The sequence below is a fragment of the Rhinolophus sinicus genome, chromosome 4, assembly GCF_057876585.1.
Source record: "Rhinolophus sinicus isolate RSI-liver-muscle chromosome 4, RSI-T2T, whole genome shotgun sequence".
NCBI classification, from domain to species: domain Eukaryota; kingdom Metazoa; phylum Chordata; class Mammalia; order Chiroptera; family Rhinolophidae; genus Rhinolophus; species Rhinolophus sinicus.
The window spans coordinates 86,308,539-86,330,702 of NC_142504.1; the positions used below are offsets into that span (position 1 = coordinate 86,308,539).

A 22,164-nucleotide genomic window follows, 5' to 3' on the forward strand; every position below is an offset into this window, starting at 1 on the left:
TTCCCCAAAAATAAGACCTAGCCGGGCAATCAGCTCTAATGTGACTTTTGGAGCAAAAATATTAATATAAGACCTGGTCTTATTTTATTATAATAAAAGACCGGGTCTTATATAATATAACATAATACAGTATAATATAATATAACATAATATAAGACTGGATCTTACAATAATTTTTTGCTCCAAAAGACGCATTAGAGCTGATTGTACTGCTAGGTCTTATTTTCGGAGAAACACTGTATATAACAAATGGCACTGTGGATTTCCTACTGAAAACCTCTTACCAACACTACCAGCTCTGTTTTACAGGGACATTTCCCAAATTATTTACCCTGCATCACCTGGCTGGTTAAGTCTTTCTCTGACTCTGCTACCTCACCTTAATCATTGCATCACATACTCAATAAGACAGCTCCCCATTCTTCTGCAAATCAGCACATTAGAAGAGGCGGGTTTTGCTACTTCTTTTGGACAGTGGTCAGACGCATGTATTTGAGGAGGTGAGGAGCATTGAGAATGGTGTTTAGTAAGTTCAAAGATTGGTGCCCTCAGGATGAATTTGGCTCAGATTCATCTCGGTGTTGTCTGGCACATTGTTTAAAAACAGGAAAACTCATCTAAAAATCTTAAAAATCCAGTTGTGTTTGTTCTCTTGAGCTGTTACCTCCTCTTCCATGGGGGTTTGTGTGTTCCCACTCACTTCAGCCACCCCCTCCGTCATTGTCTTACCCCAGCCGATGTGGTCCTAAAAACCTTGCACGTTTTTCAAGCAATTGGGAGGAGTTGACAAGCAATATATGTGTGAGAGGTGAGTGTGCAGGTGGTTGAAGAAGTATAGTCACATAACAACAACAACAAGAAAAACATGAATAGCTAGTTTCTTTACTTGCAGGGTGCGAGCCCTACAACAAGGGGCCAAGAATATAAGAAACATATTAATATGTATAATAATATAAGGCAGGATTCACTATACGACCAGCCTCATGGACATGACAAATACAAGAGTTCTTTTGCTGGGAGCCAGTCCAAACTATCCCAACCACCTCAATTGAATCAGCATTGTTTTTTCCCCATCCATCCACATCCTCATCTGCTTGGAGGATGTCCTAATTGTCCAGATTCAAATAAATCCTTTCTAGAATGTGGATTGGAGTCTTCAAGGAACCTAAAATGACTGTGGGTCTAGTAAGTACAATCAAGGTGCCCCTTCTGATAGCTGCACCCCAGTGCTCCCCAGATTTTACCTGATAGCCTGCTGCTTTACTGCTGTGACTAGCGTCATAGTAAGCAGACGTTCCAATTTTTGCCTATTTGTCCCTAGAAAAGCTATTTGGGGTCAAATTTCATGCTTGTTTTTCAGAAATAAAATAAAAAAGTATATATATTTTTCATACACTTAACACAATCATTTTCCTTCTATGGTGGGCATTTAGTATTGGTCGCCTGCAGGCACAGGGTTGTATTTCAGTATTTTTAAAAATATTATATGAAAACATTCAAATTTCTGAACATGAAATACATGGAAGAAAAAATTGAACCGGGCTCAATGTTGATTAGCATTCCTTTGTCCCTACCTAGGTTCAACTTTGACTCTTTAAAATTCAAAATAGCTATAGGATTTCTTGTTATTATGTTATTTCTATCATGGTTTCTTTTTTATTCAACTACTGATTTTTCTATAGTAGACTCTTCTCAGCTCTAAACTTTGGGGATGAAATTTTTATTACTTTAATTATTTACCACAAATGCTATAAAAAGGCATGCCGTCTTTGACTTTATGATTCCAGCTTCTAGACCTTTTATTTCACCTCTTTTTTTTTTAACCAACATTTTCCAAAAGACACCTCACCACTGTGACATAAAATAAATATTTTTAAATGCCTTATTTAGATTGCCAAGGGAAATAGTTTTGAGATCTATGATACAGATTTCCTAAAAACTTGTCTCTCTTTGTATAGGTTTTGTTGTTTTGTGAAGTCTTACCTAGTAGGCAGAGATGGACTTAATTGTAGTTTAAGGCACTGTATTGCCTCTTTCTATTTTATTACTAAATTGTTAAGTTAATGTCTGTGAAGTGCTTTGTGTTCTTACGCAAAGATAGAGAAATTTACGTGATTATTTACACACCTTGCTAAAAGAATGAGCAAATGTCTTATTTTATAGCGCACATACTTCCATTAAATGTATTATTGACAGCAAGCTAAAGGTGAGGAGGATAGTGGATGACATCTTAATCATTTTTGCTTTTTTTTTTTATTAAATTTATTGGGGTGACAATTGTTAGTAAAATTACATAGATTTCAGGTGTACAATTCTGTATTACATCATCTATAAATCCCATGGTGTGTTCATCACCCAGGGTCAGTTCTCCTTCCATCACCATATATTCGATCCCCCTTACCCTCATCTCCCACCCCCCACCCCCCACCCCCCTTACCCTCTGGCAACCACCAAACCATTGTCTGTGTCTATGAGTTTCTGTTTCTCATTTTTGCATCTCTTGTCCCTCCTCAGTGCCTGTACTTTATTTATTTTTTATTTTTTCTCTTCACAGTCCTATTGAATTTTTTAAATTAAAAAAAATATTTTTACTAAAATAGTGCTAACATGTACTATTATATTAGTTTCAGGTATACACAATAGTTATTCAACATTTATATATCTAAAGAAGTGATCACCATGATAAGTCCAGCAACTATCTGTCACCATACCACACTATCACAATATTATTGATTATATTCCTCATGCTGTGTATTACATCCCCATGACTTACTTGTTTTATATCCTGGAAATTTGAACCTGTTATTCCTCTTGACCTCCCTCCCTTTATTAATTTTTCAATTACAGTTGACATTCGGTATTATTTTATATTAGTTTCAGGTGTACGGCATAGTGGTTAGACATTTATATAATGTAAGAAATGATCCCCCTGACTAGTCTAGTTCCCACCTGGCACTATACATAGTTATTACCATATTATTGACTATATTCCCTGTGCTTTACCTTATGTCCCTATGATTATTTTGTAACTACCAATTTGTATTTCTTAATGCCTTCACCTTTTCACTGTGACCCCAACTCCACTTTCATTTATCACCCCAATAAATGTAGAAGCCATCTGACACCTACATAGTTATCACACATTATTGAATATATTCCTTATGCTAGACCCTAGATCCCCCTGACTACTTTATTAGAACCAGTTTGTACTTTTTAATCCTTTCCCCCTTGTCACCCATCCTAGGTCCCTCTCCCATCTGGCAATTATCAAAATGTTCTCTATATCTGTGAGTTTGTTTCTGTTGTTTGTTTGTTTATTTTGTTCTTTAGAATCCCATATAAGCAAAATCACATTACATCTGTCTTTCTCTGTCTGACATACTTCACTCAGCATAATACCTTCCAGGTCCATCCATGCCGCTGCAGATGACAAGAACCCATTCCTTTCCATGGCTGAGTAATACTCCATTGTATATATGTACCACCTACTCTTTATCTACTCATCCTTTGACGGACACCCAGGCTGCCTCTACATCTTGTCCATTGTAAACAGTGCTGCAATGAACATATGGATGGACATGTCCCCTCGAAGTAGTGTTTTGGATTTCTGCAGATAATACCCAGAAGTGGGATTACTGGGTCCTTTTTTGTCTCTTATTATAGCCTTTGTTTTAAACTCTATTTTGGCTGCTATAAGTATTACTACCCGAGCTTTTTGTTTGTTTGTTTCCATTTTCATGAAATATCTTTTTCCACTTCTTTACTTTCAGTGTGTGTGTCTTTTGATCTGAAATGAGTCTCTCATAGATAGCATATGTAAGGGTCTTGTTTTCTTACTCATTAATTCACACTATCTTTTGAGTGGAACATTTAATCCATTTACATTGAAAGTAATTGTTGATAGATATGTAGTTATTGCCATTTTATTATTCATATTTTTTATTTGCCCCCCGTTTTTTTTTTCCATCTTGAAGAAATCCTTCTAAGATTCCTTATAATTCTGGTTTGGTGGTGATGAACTCTTTGAGCTTTTTCTTGTCTGTGAAGCTCTTTATCTGTCCTTTGATTCTAAATGATAGTTTTGCTGGGTAGAGTAATCTTGGTTGTAGGCCCTTGTATTTCATCACTTTGAATAATTTCTGCCAGTCACTTCTGGCCTGCTAAGTTTCTGTTGAGAAATCACCTGACAGTTTTATGGGAGGTTCCTTGTATGTAACTGCTTTTCTCTTGCTGCTTTTAAGATTCTTTCTTTGTCTTTAACTTTAGGCATGTTAATTATGTTGTATCTTGGTGTGGGCCCCCTAGGCTTCATATTGTTTGGGACTCTCTGTGGTTCCTGGGCTTGAATGTCTATTTCCTTTGCCAGGTTAGGGATATTTTCATCATTATTTCTTCAAATGGATTTTCAGTTCCTTGCTCTCTCTCTTCTCCTTCTGGTACCCCCATCATGCACCTGTTGGTACACTTGATGTTGTCCTGGAGGCCCCTTAAGCTATCCTTATTTTTTTGGTTCCTTTTTGCTGTTTTGTTTGGGTGTTTTTTGCTACCTTTCTTCTAAATCGCTGATTCGGTCCTCTGCTTCATCGAATCTACTGTCGATTGCCCTCTAATGTGGTCTTCATTTCAGTTATTATATTCTTCATTTCTGACTGCTTTTTGTTTTCTATCTCCAATTTTATGTTTCCTATTTCTTTTTTGAAGTTCTCCTTGAAATCATTGAGCATCCTTATTACCAGTGTTTTGAACTCTGCAGCTGATAGATTGCTTTGTCTCCATTTTGTTTAGTTCTTTTTCTGAGCTTTGCTCTGTTCTTTTGTTTGGGACATGTTTCTTTGTCTCCCCATTTTGGATGCCTCCCAGTGTTTGTTTCTATGTATTAGGTAGGACTGCTATGTCTCCTGGTCTTAATAGAGTGGCCTTATGTAGTAGGTGTCCTGTGGGGCAATTTTGATATGGTCATGAGAGAAGATATGCACAGTGTTTACCTACTCTGCCATCTTGACCATATCTAGTGCCTGGTACTTTATAAAAGCTCAATAAATCTAAGAATTGAAGGGAAGACATCCTATGTGTATATTATCATTAGCAACACAAGTATTTGTAATAGATTTCCCAAGCCATTCACTTTTACTTCTGGTTTTGAATCTTACTTGAATATGCCTTCTTTCCTTTAACTGGGTATTTAATTTTTCATTTCTGTAATTATTTGATTACTAAATGTTATGATCAACAATTTGGACATTTAACTAACACCCTTTTGCAAATAAAATGGCATAATTTCTGACAGCAAAGGGATATATAATCAATGCAGTATTTCAGGAGATTGTGACAACTCTTGGTCAAAAAACATTAATCAAGTAACTGAGGTGTTATGTAACATTGGTAGAAATTACATGGAAACCAGGAATAAAAAGGTTTAAGACTGTCTGTGGTCAGCCTTTTAACTGTTTGAGGAATTTTAGCATTCCTCTAATAGTGAATTTAATGTCTCTTCAGTTTGTGTGCTTAAGATCCTTTTTATCTTTTTATTATACGTAATTTTCGGTGTAAAGTGATCAGCTAGATAAGCTGTATTTCAAAACTTTCAAATGCCTTTTATTTACATGATCATCACCATGGTTGATGCATTTGTGAAACAAAAAGCACTCCTGTTTGTTGAGATTTATTCTATCAGGGTTTTTTTTTTTTTCCCTGGATTTGCCAGAACGCCGTCATGTTCGTGTTCTGAAGGTTAATGCCCAAAGTCAAGCAGACAGAAGCCAAGTGCTGCAAGGTTTCCAAGATTAGGACTGATTCCCTTCACAGAAATAAATGATTCCTGCCATGTTCAGTGATTTTGTGCAGCGCTCCCCACGGCTGAGTGAGTGCATCAATACTGTAGTCCTTACCTGCTGTACATACTGATGACACTCGGTGTTAACTTGATTGACTGAGCAGAGCACTGGAGAGGACGCACCTGCAAGAGAAGTGCAGACACATATATTTTTATCCTGGTCTCGAAACATTTATTTTACATTTATTTTACTTGGGAGTCATGGTTTCAAATTCCATGGGCTTTCAAGCCATACTGCTAAGGTAGAAAAAAAAACCTTTAGGTGCTGCTTTATTTTCAGAATTATACCAAAAATGGTCTCAGGTTTATACCCTTCCCAAAGCCTGATTTTATGCTTTTGAGGGAAAAATGACATAAAGGTGGCTATTAAGAATCCTGACAAATTAGTAACTCTGTGGAATTTAAGTCTCGTAAGAGGTTCTATCTAATCATGGACAAATGGATCATTTAATTCAATTATGAGAAATCATTTTGGCTATATTTTTATGTTATATTTTATTATCATATTTTGTAGGCTTTGAGGCAGCAGCAGAAAAGAAGAAATGGAGTCTCAATGATGGTAAACAAGACTGTTCCTCGTGTTGTTTTGACACCATTAAAGGTGTCTGATGAGCAGTCGGATTCGCCTTCAGGTAAAGAGCTAAAATATGGTATGCTTGGCCAGTTTCTTCCCGGAGGAAACTTTCTCACTGAGAGAGATGTCATGCATTTTCTCTGCAACTGAATAATATTTCTACATGAGGTTTTGTTTATTTTTTTCATACCTTTGACTCTTTCAGTGATTCAAAAAAAAAAAAAAAAAAGGATATTTCCCTCTTTAAAAAAGGCACCAGTTCACTCCTCATCAATGGACTTCATTTTCTAATGTCAATAGGTGTAAGAAAATGTGTGGTACTGCTAGGTGGATTTTTTTGTTTGTTGCATTGGCTTTTGTTTGAATGTTGAACTTTAATGGTGGACCACATGCTGATGTGTAATGCCATCAAAAGCAGTTCTTCTGTGAGTGTGAATTTGTTTTGCAGTCTTCCGCTGCAAAATCAGGAATCCTTTATTAGTTTTTGTGTTCTGGCAACATTCTTCTCACCTCAGTGCAGCCCTGACCTTTTCTAATTTACCTTCTGTCACTTTATCAGCTATGTACCATTCTATTTATTATAGACTGATGTTTGCATTTTCTGTTCCTACTTCAACATAAAGTTATTGATAAAGGTATGATCTCTCTCTCTCTCTCTCTCTCTCTCTCTCGCTCGCTCGCTCTCTCTCTCTCTCTCTCGCTTAGCCTCTCTTTTTCTTTGTCTTGCATTGTCTCTAAATGATATAATATTGTCAAAGCTTATTCGTGTATTTTTACAAAAGACCTGAGTGTTTCTTTTAAAAGCTATCAGATCAGTGAACGTGTTTTTGACACCACTATTAGGCCATCTGTTCTTGCTTTTTGTTCTGATGGATTGATTTATTGGGTGTTTCTCTTTGTATCCAGTAGAGGAATCAGATTGTGCCCAAAGGTAGTGAATTAACTTTTAGAAATGAGATTATATCTACAGTTTTTTAAACAATTTTGGATTTTTCTTTTCAAGGACAGCAAGAGGAAGATGACATAATAACTATTTCCTTTTTTAGGATCTGAATCTAAAAATGGTGAAGCAGACAGTTCAGATAAAGAAATGAAACATGGACAAAAATCTCCCACTGGAAAACAAACAAATCAGCACTTAAAACGATTAAAAAAGTCTGGTTTAGGTGAGTGTTCACTAGATTGTGACATTTCACATTTTAGAGATTTATATCTTTTTGAATGAAATTATAGAAAATCTCAAAATTTTTAATGGTTAAATAAAAAAAATATATTTCCAATTTCTCTAAACCAAAAAGGGTGCTAAATAAGGAAATGTAGTTATAACAGAATGATCTTAAGCATTAAGATTATTAAATATTAAATATTGCTAAATTTGTGAATGACACTAGATGATGCAGGGGCTAAAGATAAGAGATTTAAAATGATATATGTATTTCAGTAATTATCTGCTTAGTCATGATTCTAACTACTATACAATGTTTTGTTCCTGCAACTGGATTTCATTTTATTGGAATATGCTGTATTGGGAGAAAAAAAATACAACTTTTATAAAGAGTTCATTGAACTGGAGAGTACATTGTCACTGGGGTCTGCTGCAGTAAAACTGTTGTACCTTGCTTTTCATCTGTGCTGCTTGAAATACTCAGTAGTGCTTGTCTGAAAAATAGTGTAAAATTGCTGAGAAGTGTGGGAGACACAGTCCAGGGGTCTTGCAAGTCAGCAATGAGTTTTCTTGTGAATATTTCCTTCCTGATAACTTTTCGTAAGGAACCCAACAGCAGCAATCAGGAAAAAAGGAATATGAGAATTAAAAAGATGAAAATAAACGTATCCTAGGCTGAACATTGCAATTCTCTACTGAATCTGCTTGTTGGATGTCCGGACCTAATGGCTTCATTTCTCTTAGTTATTTCACCTCTGAGTAAGGGTAATGATAATGACCTGGATCATTGTAACATTTTGTAAAATGGTTGATAGAAACTACCAGTTTATTGGCCTGAACTTTATTACTGGTTCTGCCACTGATTTTCTTGGCAACTTAGGGCAGTTCTTATTTGCAGAATTTGTCTGTTTGTAAAGTTCAAGCAAGATTTTGACCCATTTATTTTGATTTTTTAGTAAAGGTTTATTGATTGCTTACTGTATACCAGGAATTATGCTAAATCCTAGGAACATACTTTGAATAAAAAGCCTTTGAATTGGATTTATATATCCTTAGATAAGATCTCTTTGGGGAAGCAGATTTATTTTTGTTCTAAATTCTTTAAATGTAGCATGATTACTTTGTTTGCATTATTTCCAAAGCTAAATAATTTTATAGTTTTTGTGTAGCCCAAAAATGTATGAATGTGTGTTTGTGTATAACCACACTTACACATATACTGGTGTGTTATTTTTCTTCCAGCCTTTTGGGTTTTGTAAAGTAAATACTTTGATATGAGTAATGTACTTACAAAACTGTAAGTACTGAAATACAAAACTGTAATGAGAGAATGCTATGTAAAGAATGTCCTTTAAAAAAAAAAAAAAAAGCCCTGTTATGATACCCTAACTAAATTAAAAGTCAGAGACCTTCAGTTCAAAATGGTCTGCTACCAACCTCTGTACAGTCAGTGTCATATCATGAATTTAAGAAAATTCAAGGCACAGGGCCCACCCTATTTAATTACTTAGCTCACTTCAGGACTGAACGTCAACAAGAGTGTGGACTAGGTAATCAGATCCTCTCAGGTGCTCAGGTCTTCAGTCAGGATCTCTTGTAATCGAATTTTTACCTAGAAGTCTTGCACACCAGTAAACACCTTACATGTTAAAAATTGTATTGTCACAGTATTTTAGCTGACTTGTTCACAAATTAAAAAGGTGATAAAGGGATCATTTTGTTCTTTTTCACTGACTTGCTTTAAGACTACAAAGTAGTAAAAATCATGAAGCTTCCTTAATGAAGGAATGGAAAAGTAAAATCATATTTAATGCAATGGTCTAGGTATTTCGACAAAAGTCATCTCTGTTAGTCCTTGATTCAATTATGTACAGGAGAATTATTTCCATTTTTAAGCTGATGAAACTGAGGTCCAGAAGATTAAGGAGATTTATACATAAAGGAAACAGCTAAGATAACAAGCTAAGGCATTGCTAACTCCAAAGTCTAAACCATTAATCTTGAATATGGTCTGACTGTCAAATCATCTAGCCATATTGTAGACCTCTAGGCACCACTGAGAAGCACTGTGGCTCTCTATGACATCAGGAGTCTTCCATAGGTCTTTAAATGCAGGTAACACTAGTTACACATAGACGGAGAGTGATCAACTATAAGATTTCCTGACTGATTCATTAAAATTAAACAGACTGAGGCAAAAGGTGGGATTTAAATAAAGGCAATTAAGGTAAAAAAATTTGTCAAAAGTAAACTAAAGGTGATACTCGTACGGAATTGTGAGTAACTGACTAACCTAGCAAGCAGCTGGGTGGAATGGCTTATTTTGTGGAAATGAAGTCAGTAGTACTTATTAAGCCTCCAGTATATGCCTATTACTGTAAAATGAAAAGTCAAAAAATGTAAAATGAAAGAGACTTAAATGTAACCATCCAGACAGTAACCCATGTCTCTTTTGGAAATTCATATTTTTGATGTTCTATGACCTTAGGAATGTTACACGGTAAAAGATTCTACATGCTCTGAAGCATTTTAGAGTCAGTGTGGCATTTATTTACTCTGTAAGGCACATTTATGTACATTTTGCACTCCCTTCTTTGCCATTAAGTTGTTAATTCCTTGGAAATAGTGAACTTCTTATCCATCTTTGAGGTTCTCATCACACCCATTATATCCCTCTTATTTAGTAGGTTCTGAATACATTTTGAATGAATTATTTATAAGTAACTGAATGGGCTACTAAGTTTGGATGGATGAGGCATCCTGTAAGTTTCAGCATAGTAAACAGCTCCTTGAATAAAAATGATCCTGTGCTCTTGGGAAAGGTCATTCATTGTGAACCAATTTATAGCCGCAGAACTAATGCAAAGAAAGATGAACCCACCCAACAGACCTTAGCCAACTAGACAGGGAGATCTGCTTCTCTGTTATCTGTTTTTCCTGCCAGAGTTAGACATCTAATTCGTACAATTTCAGAAATGGGGTTTTGACCTTCTTTGCCCACTCTAGGTAGAGGTAACTGTATGTAAGTCCTAACCTGTTGAAACCATTCTGAATTAAAAGAAATGCTATAAAGTCTTTTCTAACTTAAATTGGTAATTCTGAAATCTAGTCAAAATCCGAGTTTAGAATGTAAATCTAAATTTTTATCTTCATTATGCGATTTCTCTAGCAGGATATGAAATACTTTTAATTGTCCCCTAAGTGCTTCCTTTCGGTCTCTGGCAATTACTTAATTTGTCATATTGCAGGATATTCATCCTATTCAAGATGTAGGTTTCACCTGGGTCTTGGAATCTCGTGTGTAGCCCAGCACACAATAGACACCACTGTGTTTCCCTGAGGACCCTACAGTAAAGGGTGCACCACAGACCTCCTCCGATCCCTCCATATACCATCTTCCTTGGAGAGGACTAGGAGCATACTACGAGTATATGTATATACATATATAAGAGAGAGAGAAAGCTTCAACATGCCTCAGTCATTCAAGTTCTGATCATGATCCTGAAATTTTTATAAGCAATATATCACTCAGCATAGGAACCCATTACTTTTGACATAGGTGTTTTATTTTGTTTTGTTCGTTCTTACCCAGGGCTGTATATATGAAAATATTTCTCTGAGTAGCCATCTGACTGAATAGGCACGGTAACATGGGGCAAGTGATTGCAGTTGAAAAACGTAGTGGATCTATAGAATATTTCTTTAATGATCTTTTGGTAAAAAAACAAACAAAACCTTGTTAATCCTCTACCATTCTTAATCATGCATGGTAGAAAACATTATTTTTATATGCATAAAATCAAATACAATATCTACAAAGCTCCTTTATATCTTATATCTTGAAAATTATTAAAACAGTAAATATTAGACTACCAAATAATCAGGCAGTAAAAACCACATCCAGTGAGATGAAAGGTAGGTGAAAATGGGGTTTGAAGTATATGTTTTTCTTGCCTAATCAGTTGTTTTAACATCCTGTCTCCTTATCTTAGCAAAAGAGTTTTAAAACCTCCCCTATGGCATTTTCTGAGCTAACCCTGGTACATTATCATCTCACAGTCTTCAGGGCATTTAGAGGATGGATTGTGAACATTTTTTTAAAAGTGTTTAATGATATTGTCTCTTACCACTAGTTTAGTGTTAGTTTCTCACATTTTCCCCTAACTAAAATAAAAGCTCCTTAAATTAGGACCATTTATCTAAACCAGTGTTTAATTATACTTCTTCCTACCATATCACATAGTAGGAGTTTCAAAAGTGCCTGCTAAACAAATCTGAGATTCTAATGAATGTCTCTGAGGGTTTTGTAATAAATGTCCTTGCTGAGCCCAACTTCTGGGATTCATTCCAGTAAATTTTATATTTGATTTCAGCTTTTTTTACTGAAGAATTATAACTTTACTAGTTTTGTAAAATGTTATATACTTTTAAAATAAATTAATGCAGAAAAATGAAAATAAAATTTGAATAACCCTAAATCTGTCATGCAAAATAATTTCTTCTAATATTTTATAAACGTTATTTGACATCTCTTCCTGTGTATGTATAGCCAGAGATCATCTTAGAAAAACTGTATTACACAATTTTAATTAAAAGTATTAAATTTGATTGTTTAGGCTGAATAATAAAAAAGAACAGAATTTAAAAAACAACAGAAAATTGCTAACTAAACATTGTTACAAGATATATTCATATCTAAAAGTATTCTCCAAAGATGTTAAAAATATGAAATATGAAATATGTGTGATTATCATTTTAACTTTTTAACTACTCATTTGACTTTGGACAATATATTACAAAGGATGGGGAAATAATTACACTTACGGTCCCTGCTACCTCCATGTTTTTGTTATTTATATTATTTTTTAAAGATCAAAGTTGTTAACATTTATATAATTCTATTTTGTAATCAGAATCTCCATAATTCATTAACTCAAGTACTATAATAGATTATTTACACAGTTTCTTCATTTGTGAAGTCTATATGGATTCATGTTGTAGATGACTAGATTTTGTCCTCTGATAAAATTTTTTTCCCTTAGACTTTACTCTTTGAAAGCCTGTTTTTGTCTCAGTTCTTTCAGAATCATCCCTCTCTAATTTCTTTAAGACAAGGAAGAACTCTTTCATTTTGTACTCTTTCTGTATTTCTTTGGGCCATTCCTCCTGTAACAAAAGGCCCTGGTCAGCCTCTGGCATGTTCTCCTTCCCTCTGCATACCTACTATGTCTCTGTGTTTGTGCATTTTATGCATAAATCCTGTGTGGGTCCCCTTCTGGGAAATATGAGTCTTTCAGCAAGCAGACTACCTACTGATCAACAAGAGCTCCAGAGGCTGCAACCTTTCCACAAATTGATGAGCTTCCAATCCCCTTTGGTCAAAATAATAGAGAATTTCCATGACCCTAATTGGACACATTGCCATGATTTTTATCAGGGGTCAACCTAGTGTCTTTTTATATAGCATAGACCCTGTGCTATATAAATATAGCACTGTGCTATATTTATATAGCATAGACCCTGTGGCAATTTGGCAATTGTTGCTTCTCTTCCCTCCTTCTTTCAACTTCAACTACTTTACACTCCGGTGTTCAGGAATTAGACACTAAAATTACTACATCTTTTTCTTCTTGTGAATACTGTAGGGAGATGAGGTTCCAGCTTTAACAAGATAATACAATCAGATATAATTGGATTGTTCTTAAGCCAATTAAGAGTAAGTGCATAAGGATAATTAAAAAGGAATTAAACATTCTGTGTGGCAACAAATTTAGCAATATATTCATCTGCTCCATTTTTGTTCCAAAATTATAAAACATACATTTTCTTAGATGGACATTTTTGAAATAGATCTTCATTTGGTTGTCATAAAAGACTATATAACTCTGTGAATCTTTTCTTTTTTTTCTATGATAGTCTTAGTAAAGATTTTGAACCATACTAAATAGTAACTAACAGCATATACTTTTCACATTGCTCATAACATATATTTCACAAGTTTTTCTTTTCTTTTTTCATTTTGCCAACACCCCTCCCAATCAGAATCACTCTTGGTAAAAGACCTTAATTCCTTCATATTGAGAATATTTAGGCCATAAAAATGAATTAAGCAAATTCCTTTCCTATATTTTTCAACATTTCTGCCTCTAGGTTTTACCTTTGCCTCTGATGAGAAAAGGAGACTTCTTCCTAATTCTTCTCTGCCTGTGGTCAAATTTTTTTTTTTTATTGTGAAATACTTGTAACATATAGAAAAATATAGATGTTAATAAAGCAGACCTTTATATATCCATTACCTTGACTCAACAAATATTAGGAGTTTGTCAGATTAGATACAACTTTTGTATCTAAATAGATACAACTTTTGTGCTTTTCTGCGTAAGTGAGATTGGCTAATAAATTTTCTCTCTCATTCTATTTTTGTTTATCCTTATTTTGGAATAAAGGTTATATTAACTTCATAAAGTGAATTAAAGAACTTTCTTTTGTTACCTCCTCACTGAAATGTGTATAAAATGAAATGGTGTGAGAGTTCTTGATGTATTGGTAAAATTCATCTTTAGAGCTATTTATGATAAGTACTCTGTGCATACGGGGTGGAGGCTTGTCTCTTTATCCATTTTTTTTTAAGTTTTTACAAATTTATTCAGGTTTTCTATTTTTAAATTAAATTTGAAAATGTATAAACTTATAGTTTATCTGTCTTCAAAGATATTGGCTGAAGTCATAATATTATATTATGCTTTTTAAAATCTAATTTTATCAAATATATGGTGATGGAAGGAGAACTGACTCTGGGTGGTGAACACACACAATGCAATATATAGATGATGTATTATAGAAATGTACACTTGAAACCTCTATAATTTTACTAACCAGTGTCACCCCAATAAATTAAATAAATAAAAAATCTCATTTTAATGATAATATATCTGCTTTGTAAATTTATACGATATCTCAAATTATGTCCCTACCTTTCATTCCTATTCATGTTCATTCATGTCACCTCTCACTAGAGGTATGCCTATTTTATTAGTCTAATAAAAGAAAAACTTTTTTTTGTTTTTGATGATCTTCATTGTCCTTGTTTTGTATGTCCTGAATGTCTAGTCTTATTCTTACAATCGTTCCTGCCTTCTTTCTTAAGTTTGTATTATCATGTTCATTTATTAACTTCTTGATTTGTACATTTAACACTTGAATTTTCAATATTTTTTCCACTCTGTACAATTTACCTTAAAACCAATTGAGTTGTATTTTACAAATTTTGACATTATTTAGAATGAAAGATTTTGTTACTTTTATTGCAGATTTTTTCTTTAACTTATGAAATACTTAGAAGTGTGCTTTGGAAAGTTCAAATGTGTAATGGATATAAGAGGATTGGAGAGTTGCTGTGTTTGTGTTATTGATACCTAATTTTATTTCTCTGTGGACAGAAAGACAAAGTTTTATGTTATTCTTTAGTATTTGTTGAGACTCACTGGTCAGGTTTTTGTTTTGTTTTGTTTTTGTTTTCTTACTGTTCCTTGAGTACCGACCAAAAAAAAAATTACTTTCTCTTAAGGGCTTAGTGCAGTGCCTTATGTCAAATTCATTGGTTCAGAATTGAGTTGTTAAAGTCCTCTATATTCTTAAAACAAGTTTTTTGTCTGATATCTCAATTTCTGATAAAATATGTTTAAGACTTTCCACTAGCATTGTGCAATACCAATGTATCTTTTTTAATTCTCTCAATTTTGGATTTTGAATGCTATGGTTTTTAAATGGATGCAGGCTTAAAGTCATTATATTTTCCCAATGAATTTTTCTTTTTACACTTAAGAAATTATCTTTTTCATGCCCAATATGTTTTTTTAACTTTGTTTATCTTGTCTGATGTTAATATTGTAGTATTACTTTTTTTATTGTTTTGAATGTCTGCCTAGTGTTTCTTAGTTTATCTCATTTTTATCCATTCCATGTGATGTTTAAGTATATCTCTTGTAAGCAGCATATAATTGGATTGTATTACTTTTTAAATCTAGTATGGAAATCCATTTATATTTATTTTGATTGTATTGGACTTGATTTAAATTTCTTTTCTGCCTTCCATTTGATGGATTGAGTTTTCCTTCCATGCATTTATTTGAAAGTTATGAGTCTTTTTCATTTCTTTCAATGGCTACTTTACTTTTAACAAAGTAAAGCACTAGTCTGTATCTCTCTTGTTACCAAACAATGCCCAGGTTCTACAGAGTTCTCATTTCAATTACACCTTCTCTTCTTGCATGCAGTTATTGTCTACTATTTTATTTCCACTTTGTTTTAATTATCATTAATTATTAATTTTCACCGTTAATGTCTATTTGGAGTTAGTTGTGTCTATTAGTCTTTCAGTTTACTTTGCCTCTGCTACCCACTCATTGTTTCTTTGTTTTAGTTTCTTTATTTGTTAAGAACATCTATTTGTTGTTATTTCAGCAGGATTCTCTAAGGGATAGAGTTTTCATTTTAGATGCTGAAATGTTCTTCTATCATTGCCATTTTGATAGACTTTGTTATTAATGAAATTCTAAATTGACACTTATTTTCTCTTGGCCCTTTGAAGATATTTCACTGTCATCTGTTACTTATTGATGATAAGGTTTCTGTGTCTTATTATCATCCCTTCGAAGGTAACCTATTTTTGTTCAAAATTGTTCTAAATTTTCTTTTTCTTTTTGATGTTTTGTGATTTCAACACAGCAAATGGGAATTTATGCTTCTTGAGATTTGGTATATTAACCTGGGGACTCTTGTCATTTTTTCAATTCTAAAAATTTCAGCCATTAGTTTTTTTTGTTGTTTTTTTTTAAGATTTTATTGGGGAAGGGGAACAGAACTTTATTGGGGAACAGTGTGTACTTCCAGGCCTTTTTTCCAAGTCAAGTTGTTATCCTTTCAATCTTAGCTGTGCAGGGTGCCGTTCAAGTTGTTGTCCTTTCAGTCTTAGTTGTGGAAGGTACAGCTTAGTTACTGTTGCTAGTTGCAAGGGGCGCAGCCCACCATCCTTTGCGGGAGTCGAACCGGCAACCTTGTGGTTGACAGGATGCGCTGCAACCAAATGAGCCATTTGGGAGCTCAACAGCAGCTCACCTCAAGGTGCCGTGTTCAATCTTAGTTGCAGAGGGCTGAGCCCACCATCCCTTGCGGGATTCGAGGAGTTGAACTGGCAGCCTTGTGGTTGAGAGCCCACTGGCCCATGTGGGAATCGAAATGGCAGCCTTTGGAGTTAGGAGCATGGAGCTCCAACAGCCTGAGCCACCGGGCCAGCCAGCCATTAGCTTTTTAAATATTGCGTCTAGCATCTGTGGTTTTTCATTCGGCAAGTACGATAGATGTGCATGCTTACTGCTATTTCATTCCCTGTATTTCTTCTCTCTCCTATTTTTTGACGCATCATTTTTATGCTGCATTCTAGATATTTTCATCAACTCTATATTTTAATTATTTAATAATTCTTTCCTCTGCTGTTTCAATTGAATATTGTTTAATTTTTTGTTAATTTTTTTGTTTCTTTTATTAAATTTATTGGGGTGGCATTGGTTAATAAAATTATGTAGGATTCAAGTGTACAATTCTATAATACATCATCTATGTCGCATTGTGTGTTCACCACCCAAAGTCAAGTCTCCTTCTGTAACCGTACATTTGACCTCCTTACCCTCTCCTAACCCCCCCTTACCCTCTGGTAACCGCTAAACTGTTGTCTGTATCTATGAGTTTTTGTTTCTTTGTTTGTCTTGTTCATTTTTTGCTTTCAGTTTTATGTCCCACATATGAGTGAAATTCTATGGTTCTCGACTTTTTTTGTCTGATTTATTTTGCTTAGCATAATAATCTCAAGATCCAAGTTGTTGCAAATGGCAGTATTTCATCTTTTCTAATGGCCGGGTAATATTGCATTGTATATATGTACCCCATCTTGTTTATCCAATCATGCATCGAAGGACACTTTGGTTGTTTCCATGTCTTGGCCACCGTAAATTATGCTGCAGTGAACGTAGGGGTATATATATTTTTACGGATAAATGTTTTCAGATTTTGGGGATAAATACCCAGAAAAGGAATTGCTAGGTTATATGGTAATTCTGTTCCTAATTTTTTGAGGAATCTCCATACTGTTTTCCATAGTGACTGCACCAATTTACATTCCCACCAGCAGTGTATGAGAGTTCCTTTTTCTCTACAACATCTCCAACACTTTTTTTTTTTTTAGAAGTTCTATCTGGTTCATTTCAGATTTGCCTATGTCTTGATCAGAGTGTCCTGTTTTTTATAATGGTTTTTGTTCCTTCTTTTGTCTCTAATTATTTAAAACAAGAACTAATAATTTTTCTGTGAGGGCCCAGAGAGTAAATACTGTAAGCTGTGCAGATCATGCGATTTCTGTTACAACTATTCAACTCTGCATTGTAGTGCAAAAGCAGACCTAGGCAATATCTAAACAATTGGACATGACTGTGTTCCAATAGAACTGTATTTACCAAAACAGTCATTAGTGTGGAAATAGCTCTTAGGCCCTTGATTTAAAACATATTCTGTTACAATCACATTCAAGAGGTTCTCTTACCTCAAGTAACTAAGAGTGGTAATTCTTCCATTTGATGTTTCAGCTGACTGTCCCTCATGGTAGATTATTTTCTTGTGTTTCATAATTTCAAGTTGTGAACTGTGCATACAGCCTTCTTTTTGAGGTCAGGGTGTCTTGAGTTGTACAATTATCCTTCAAAACATACTGGTATTTCAGACCTTGCAGGTAATATTTTTGTAAAAGATTGCTTTTTAAGTTATTACTCCCTAAATAACTTGGATAAGAATCTTCTGAACTAATCTAGCACTTAGTGTTTTACCAGACACAGGGAGCTCACAGCTATCAGTGCTACCATTATCTCTATTAAAATTAACAGCACTGTTATTAATGATCCTAGGTCTTGTAGAATCTACAAAAATTGTAATTGTTACCCATTATGCTCTATAAAGTTTTTTAAAATCCTGGTTAATCGGAAGATCATAATTAAAAATACCTCTTTATCTAGACCTGATGCTACTTTGAGTTAAAAATATAGATAGTATTGAGTGAAGTATGTATTATGAAAATGAAAGACAACTGAGGCAAGACAGAAAAAGAAGCTTTGGGGATTTCCTTCTGAAACATCCTTTTTATAAGGGATAGAATTAAACATTTATGAATATATATACGCATATCTATATCTATATCTACATCTATATATATATGCATGTATACTTGTGTATGTTCAATATACATATGAGTGTGTACGCATACATGATTTTCCCAATCTGTAGTAAATTCATGCCTCTTGCTTCTTTATCACAGGGCACTTGAAATGGACCAAAGCTGAGGACATTGACATAGAAACCCCAGGATCTATTCTTGTCAACACTAACTTAAGGGCATTAATAAACAAACATACGTTTGCTTCCTTACCTCAGCATTTTCAACAATACCTCCTGCTTTTGCTACCAGAAGTGGATAGGCAGGTAAGTAGAAGTTTAGACATTTGATATTAGTCACCAGTTATATTATTTGAAGTGGCAGGTCTGTTATCGAAGATGACTGATAAGTGGATGGACCATTTTGTAATAATATAGTACATTTATGTAATTTATATGCTTAGTGCTAGCATTGGTGTATTTATTTAATCTGTCAAAACAAAACCATTTTTTATTATCAGTAGCTAGCCAATTCAAATTTTAAAATATAGTCCATTGCTGTAGAGAGAAAACAACAGACCTACCCACATTAGGAAGGGAAAACAAAGAAATCAAACATTCCATTATCAAATAAATGTTTAAAGTAGCTGCTCCTTTGCCCAGAGGGAATATTGAAGTGCAGCAATAAAAAGCCAGGGTTTCTAAGAAATTATGTAAATGTTTTTATTCTCAACTCTTTCCAAAAAGCATTTAAAATTTATGTTTGCAGTTGCCTTCTGAGAGTCTGTCATCATAAATATGATTGCCTATAAATGATCACCTTTTATCTTTTTTTAGTATAACTGGAAATGCTTTAAATATATTTTTATATTTTTGAAATGACTCTAAAATAAGGAAATAGAAATACAGACCCATAATAGCAGGCACCAATCATATTCTAAAGCTATTTCTTTAGAAAAGAAAGGAAAACAATTTTTTTCATCACATAAACTTTTATTACATTTCACAAAAATTATTAAATGTGAAATAATTTCCTTGTGATTCTTATTTCAATAAATGTTGACACTGTATATAACTTCCAGTTGATAGACGTAATGTGTGTATGTTTATGAATTTGTATCTCAAAATGATAGGTACATCCATAAATTGAAGTGAGCAAGATTGATTCAATTATTTCTATATTAATTTGAACATTTTTTTAGCTTTTATTTGATTCTGTTTTCTACTAACTTACACATCTTCTTTCATACAACTTAAAATTTGATGAGCTATATAGTTTTCTACCATTCTTATGTATCTCTTTGGTAGAGATTATTGCTCATATTTAGAAAAATGGTATTTTAATTTTAGGTACCTTTTTAAATCATAGTAATAGCTGTCATTTATTGAAGAAATGCTATAAATTTACATGTATTATATCACTTAATCTTTATACAAGCCCATAAATTATTTTTTTTTCTAATTTGGGAGTTTGCCTGTATTGTACCAAAAACCAAATGTGTAAGATATGTTTTAGGTGCTTTGGAATAATGGAAAAACAGTAAGTGCCTATTAAGTGTTTATTGAATCTATGATTAAATACACTCTAGTTAGATACATAAGTGATATTTATAAATAATCAAAAATGAGGTAGAAATAGGTAAGCTTAAGGAGTAAAAGCACAAAGCATATTGAGTTTTCATATACAGAAGGTAAAAATCAGAGATGAATTAAGATCCCTGAATTGGGCCTCGAGATATAGGCAGAATTTCAAAAAAATAAATGGAAATGTACCAAGTAAAAGGTTCAAAGATTCAAAATCAAGAGTTAATCTTATGGGAGTCTGGGTTGTGGGAAGAACAGTGTGAATGAACTGGAAAGACAAATTGGAAGTTAGTTTTGGAAGATTCTTGAGTATGAGACTAAAGAATCTAAACAATGTTCTCTCTGTACTGTGTTTACAGTGCAAAACCATTGAGGGCTTGTGAGCAGAGCTGTAATATATAATATCATTGCTTTTTAAGAAAATTATTCTGACAGTACTAAAAAGGAATGTTAGAGATGGGAAGCATGAAAATGGAAAGAGTTGTTAGAAAGCAATTTTTGTTGTTCCAAAAGCAAAATGAGGGCTTGAATTTGTACAACAGCATTGAAATTTTAGAGTAGGAGAATAACGCTGCCGCCATCATCATCATCATCATCATCATCATCGTCATCATCATCATCGCCATCACCATTATCCAGTGGTAGCAGTTTACATTTTGTCAAATGACGGTTGAAGTAAGATATAGGGAGAAACCACAGATGACTCTTGGGTTTCAAGCTTGTATGACTGAGAATCGAGTTCAAGAATTAAGGAAAAACTTTATTCATTTATTTATTTTTTTGTGGTGGGGGCTACTGATTTATTGGCTACACAACTGTCCTCCACTTCAACATATATGTGGTTGACCTTATTTACAATTCTGTTCCCAGCTCCTGGAATAAGATTTGGCATAAATAAGATACTCAGTAAACCTTTTTTAAATGAAGAAATGACAAATTGTCCTAGGTTTAGCCAAATATTTCAGTAACCCAAGAGGTCAGTCTAAGCCAATATTTTATTCAACCTATAGCAGTTTCTTACTCAGTATTTTCTAGTCACTGTGAGAAATATAAATGAATAAGGTACAATACCTGTCTTCAAATAACATTTAGTTCATTGAGAAATTATTTATTCAAGAAATATCTACTGAGCATGTATTATGTGCTATGTACATTTTGCTAAATATAGAGGATTCAAGAATCTTCTGGAGGAATAAAAGAGGAGACAGACAACCTCATTCTGAAATACTGTAAAATATACTCTTCCCTCATTACTAGGAAAGAAGTCTAATAACTGGATAGACCTACACCAAATTTAGTATAAAATGAGGCAAAGTAATACAAATGTCAAAATGGAAGAATAAAGAAACTCCACTGAGGGTACAGAAGATGAAGGACTTTAGTCTGAGAATAGTATTGGAGAAGATTTCCTGGTAGAAGGGTTACTTAAAAGTTGACCCTTGAAGAACTAACAGATGTTTTGTAAGTAGAGCCAAGGGAAAGTGAATTTTGTAGAGGGAGAACATGTCTTACAAATACTTGCTGCTTGTGTTTCCAGAATATTCAGTAGTTCAGTATGACTGGACCAGGGGAAAAGTGGTGGGATATTGTGCCAAAGGATAGTATGATTGACAACCTAATGACCGAGTTGCAGAGTAAGCTCTTTGAACTTTTTCTGAAACCAATGGGTAACATCACAGATTTTTCAGATAAAAAATGGCATGCATAGAATAATTTATACAATTATTTTAGGGCCTGGACAGAAGGAAGGGAACAAGGTCCAAGGGATAAATAAAATACAGTCTTTATTTTCTCTTAGGAGCCAGTAGCCCT

The 22,164-nt window shown here is 33.9% G+C and overlaps 1 protein-coding gene across 2 annotated transcripts in view; it reads left to right on the plus strand.

The window, feature by feature from the left end:
- The window catches only part of ASXL3 (ASXL transcriptional regulator 3), a 173,432-nt gene that overhangs the window by 89,411 nt on the left and 61,857 nt on the right, over positions 1-22,164 (plus strand). Inside the window, exons 7-9 of one of the 2 annotated variants that reach the window (XM_074340180.2) lie at positions 6,348-6,465; positions 7,454-7,573; positions 18,932-19,095. In XM_074340180.2, the coding sequence (XP_074196281.2) occupies positions 6,348-6,465; positions 7,454-7,573; positions 18,932-19,095 (402 nt within the window). Of the gene's footprint in view, positions 1-6,347; positions 6,466-7,453; positions 7,574-18,931; positions 19,096-22,164 lie in introns of those variants that run through there. The other variant, XM_074340179.2, reaches the window with a different exon arrangement.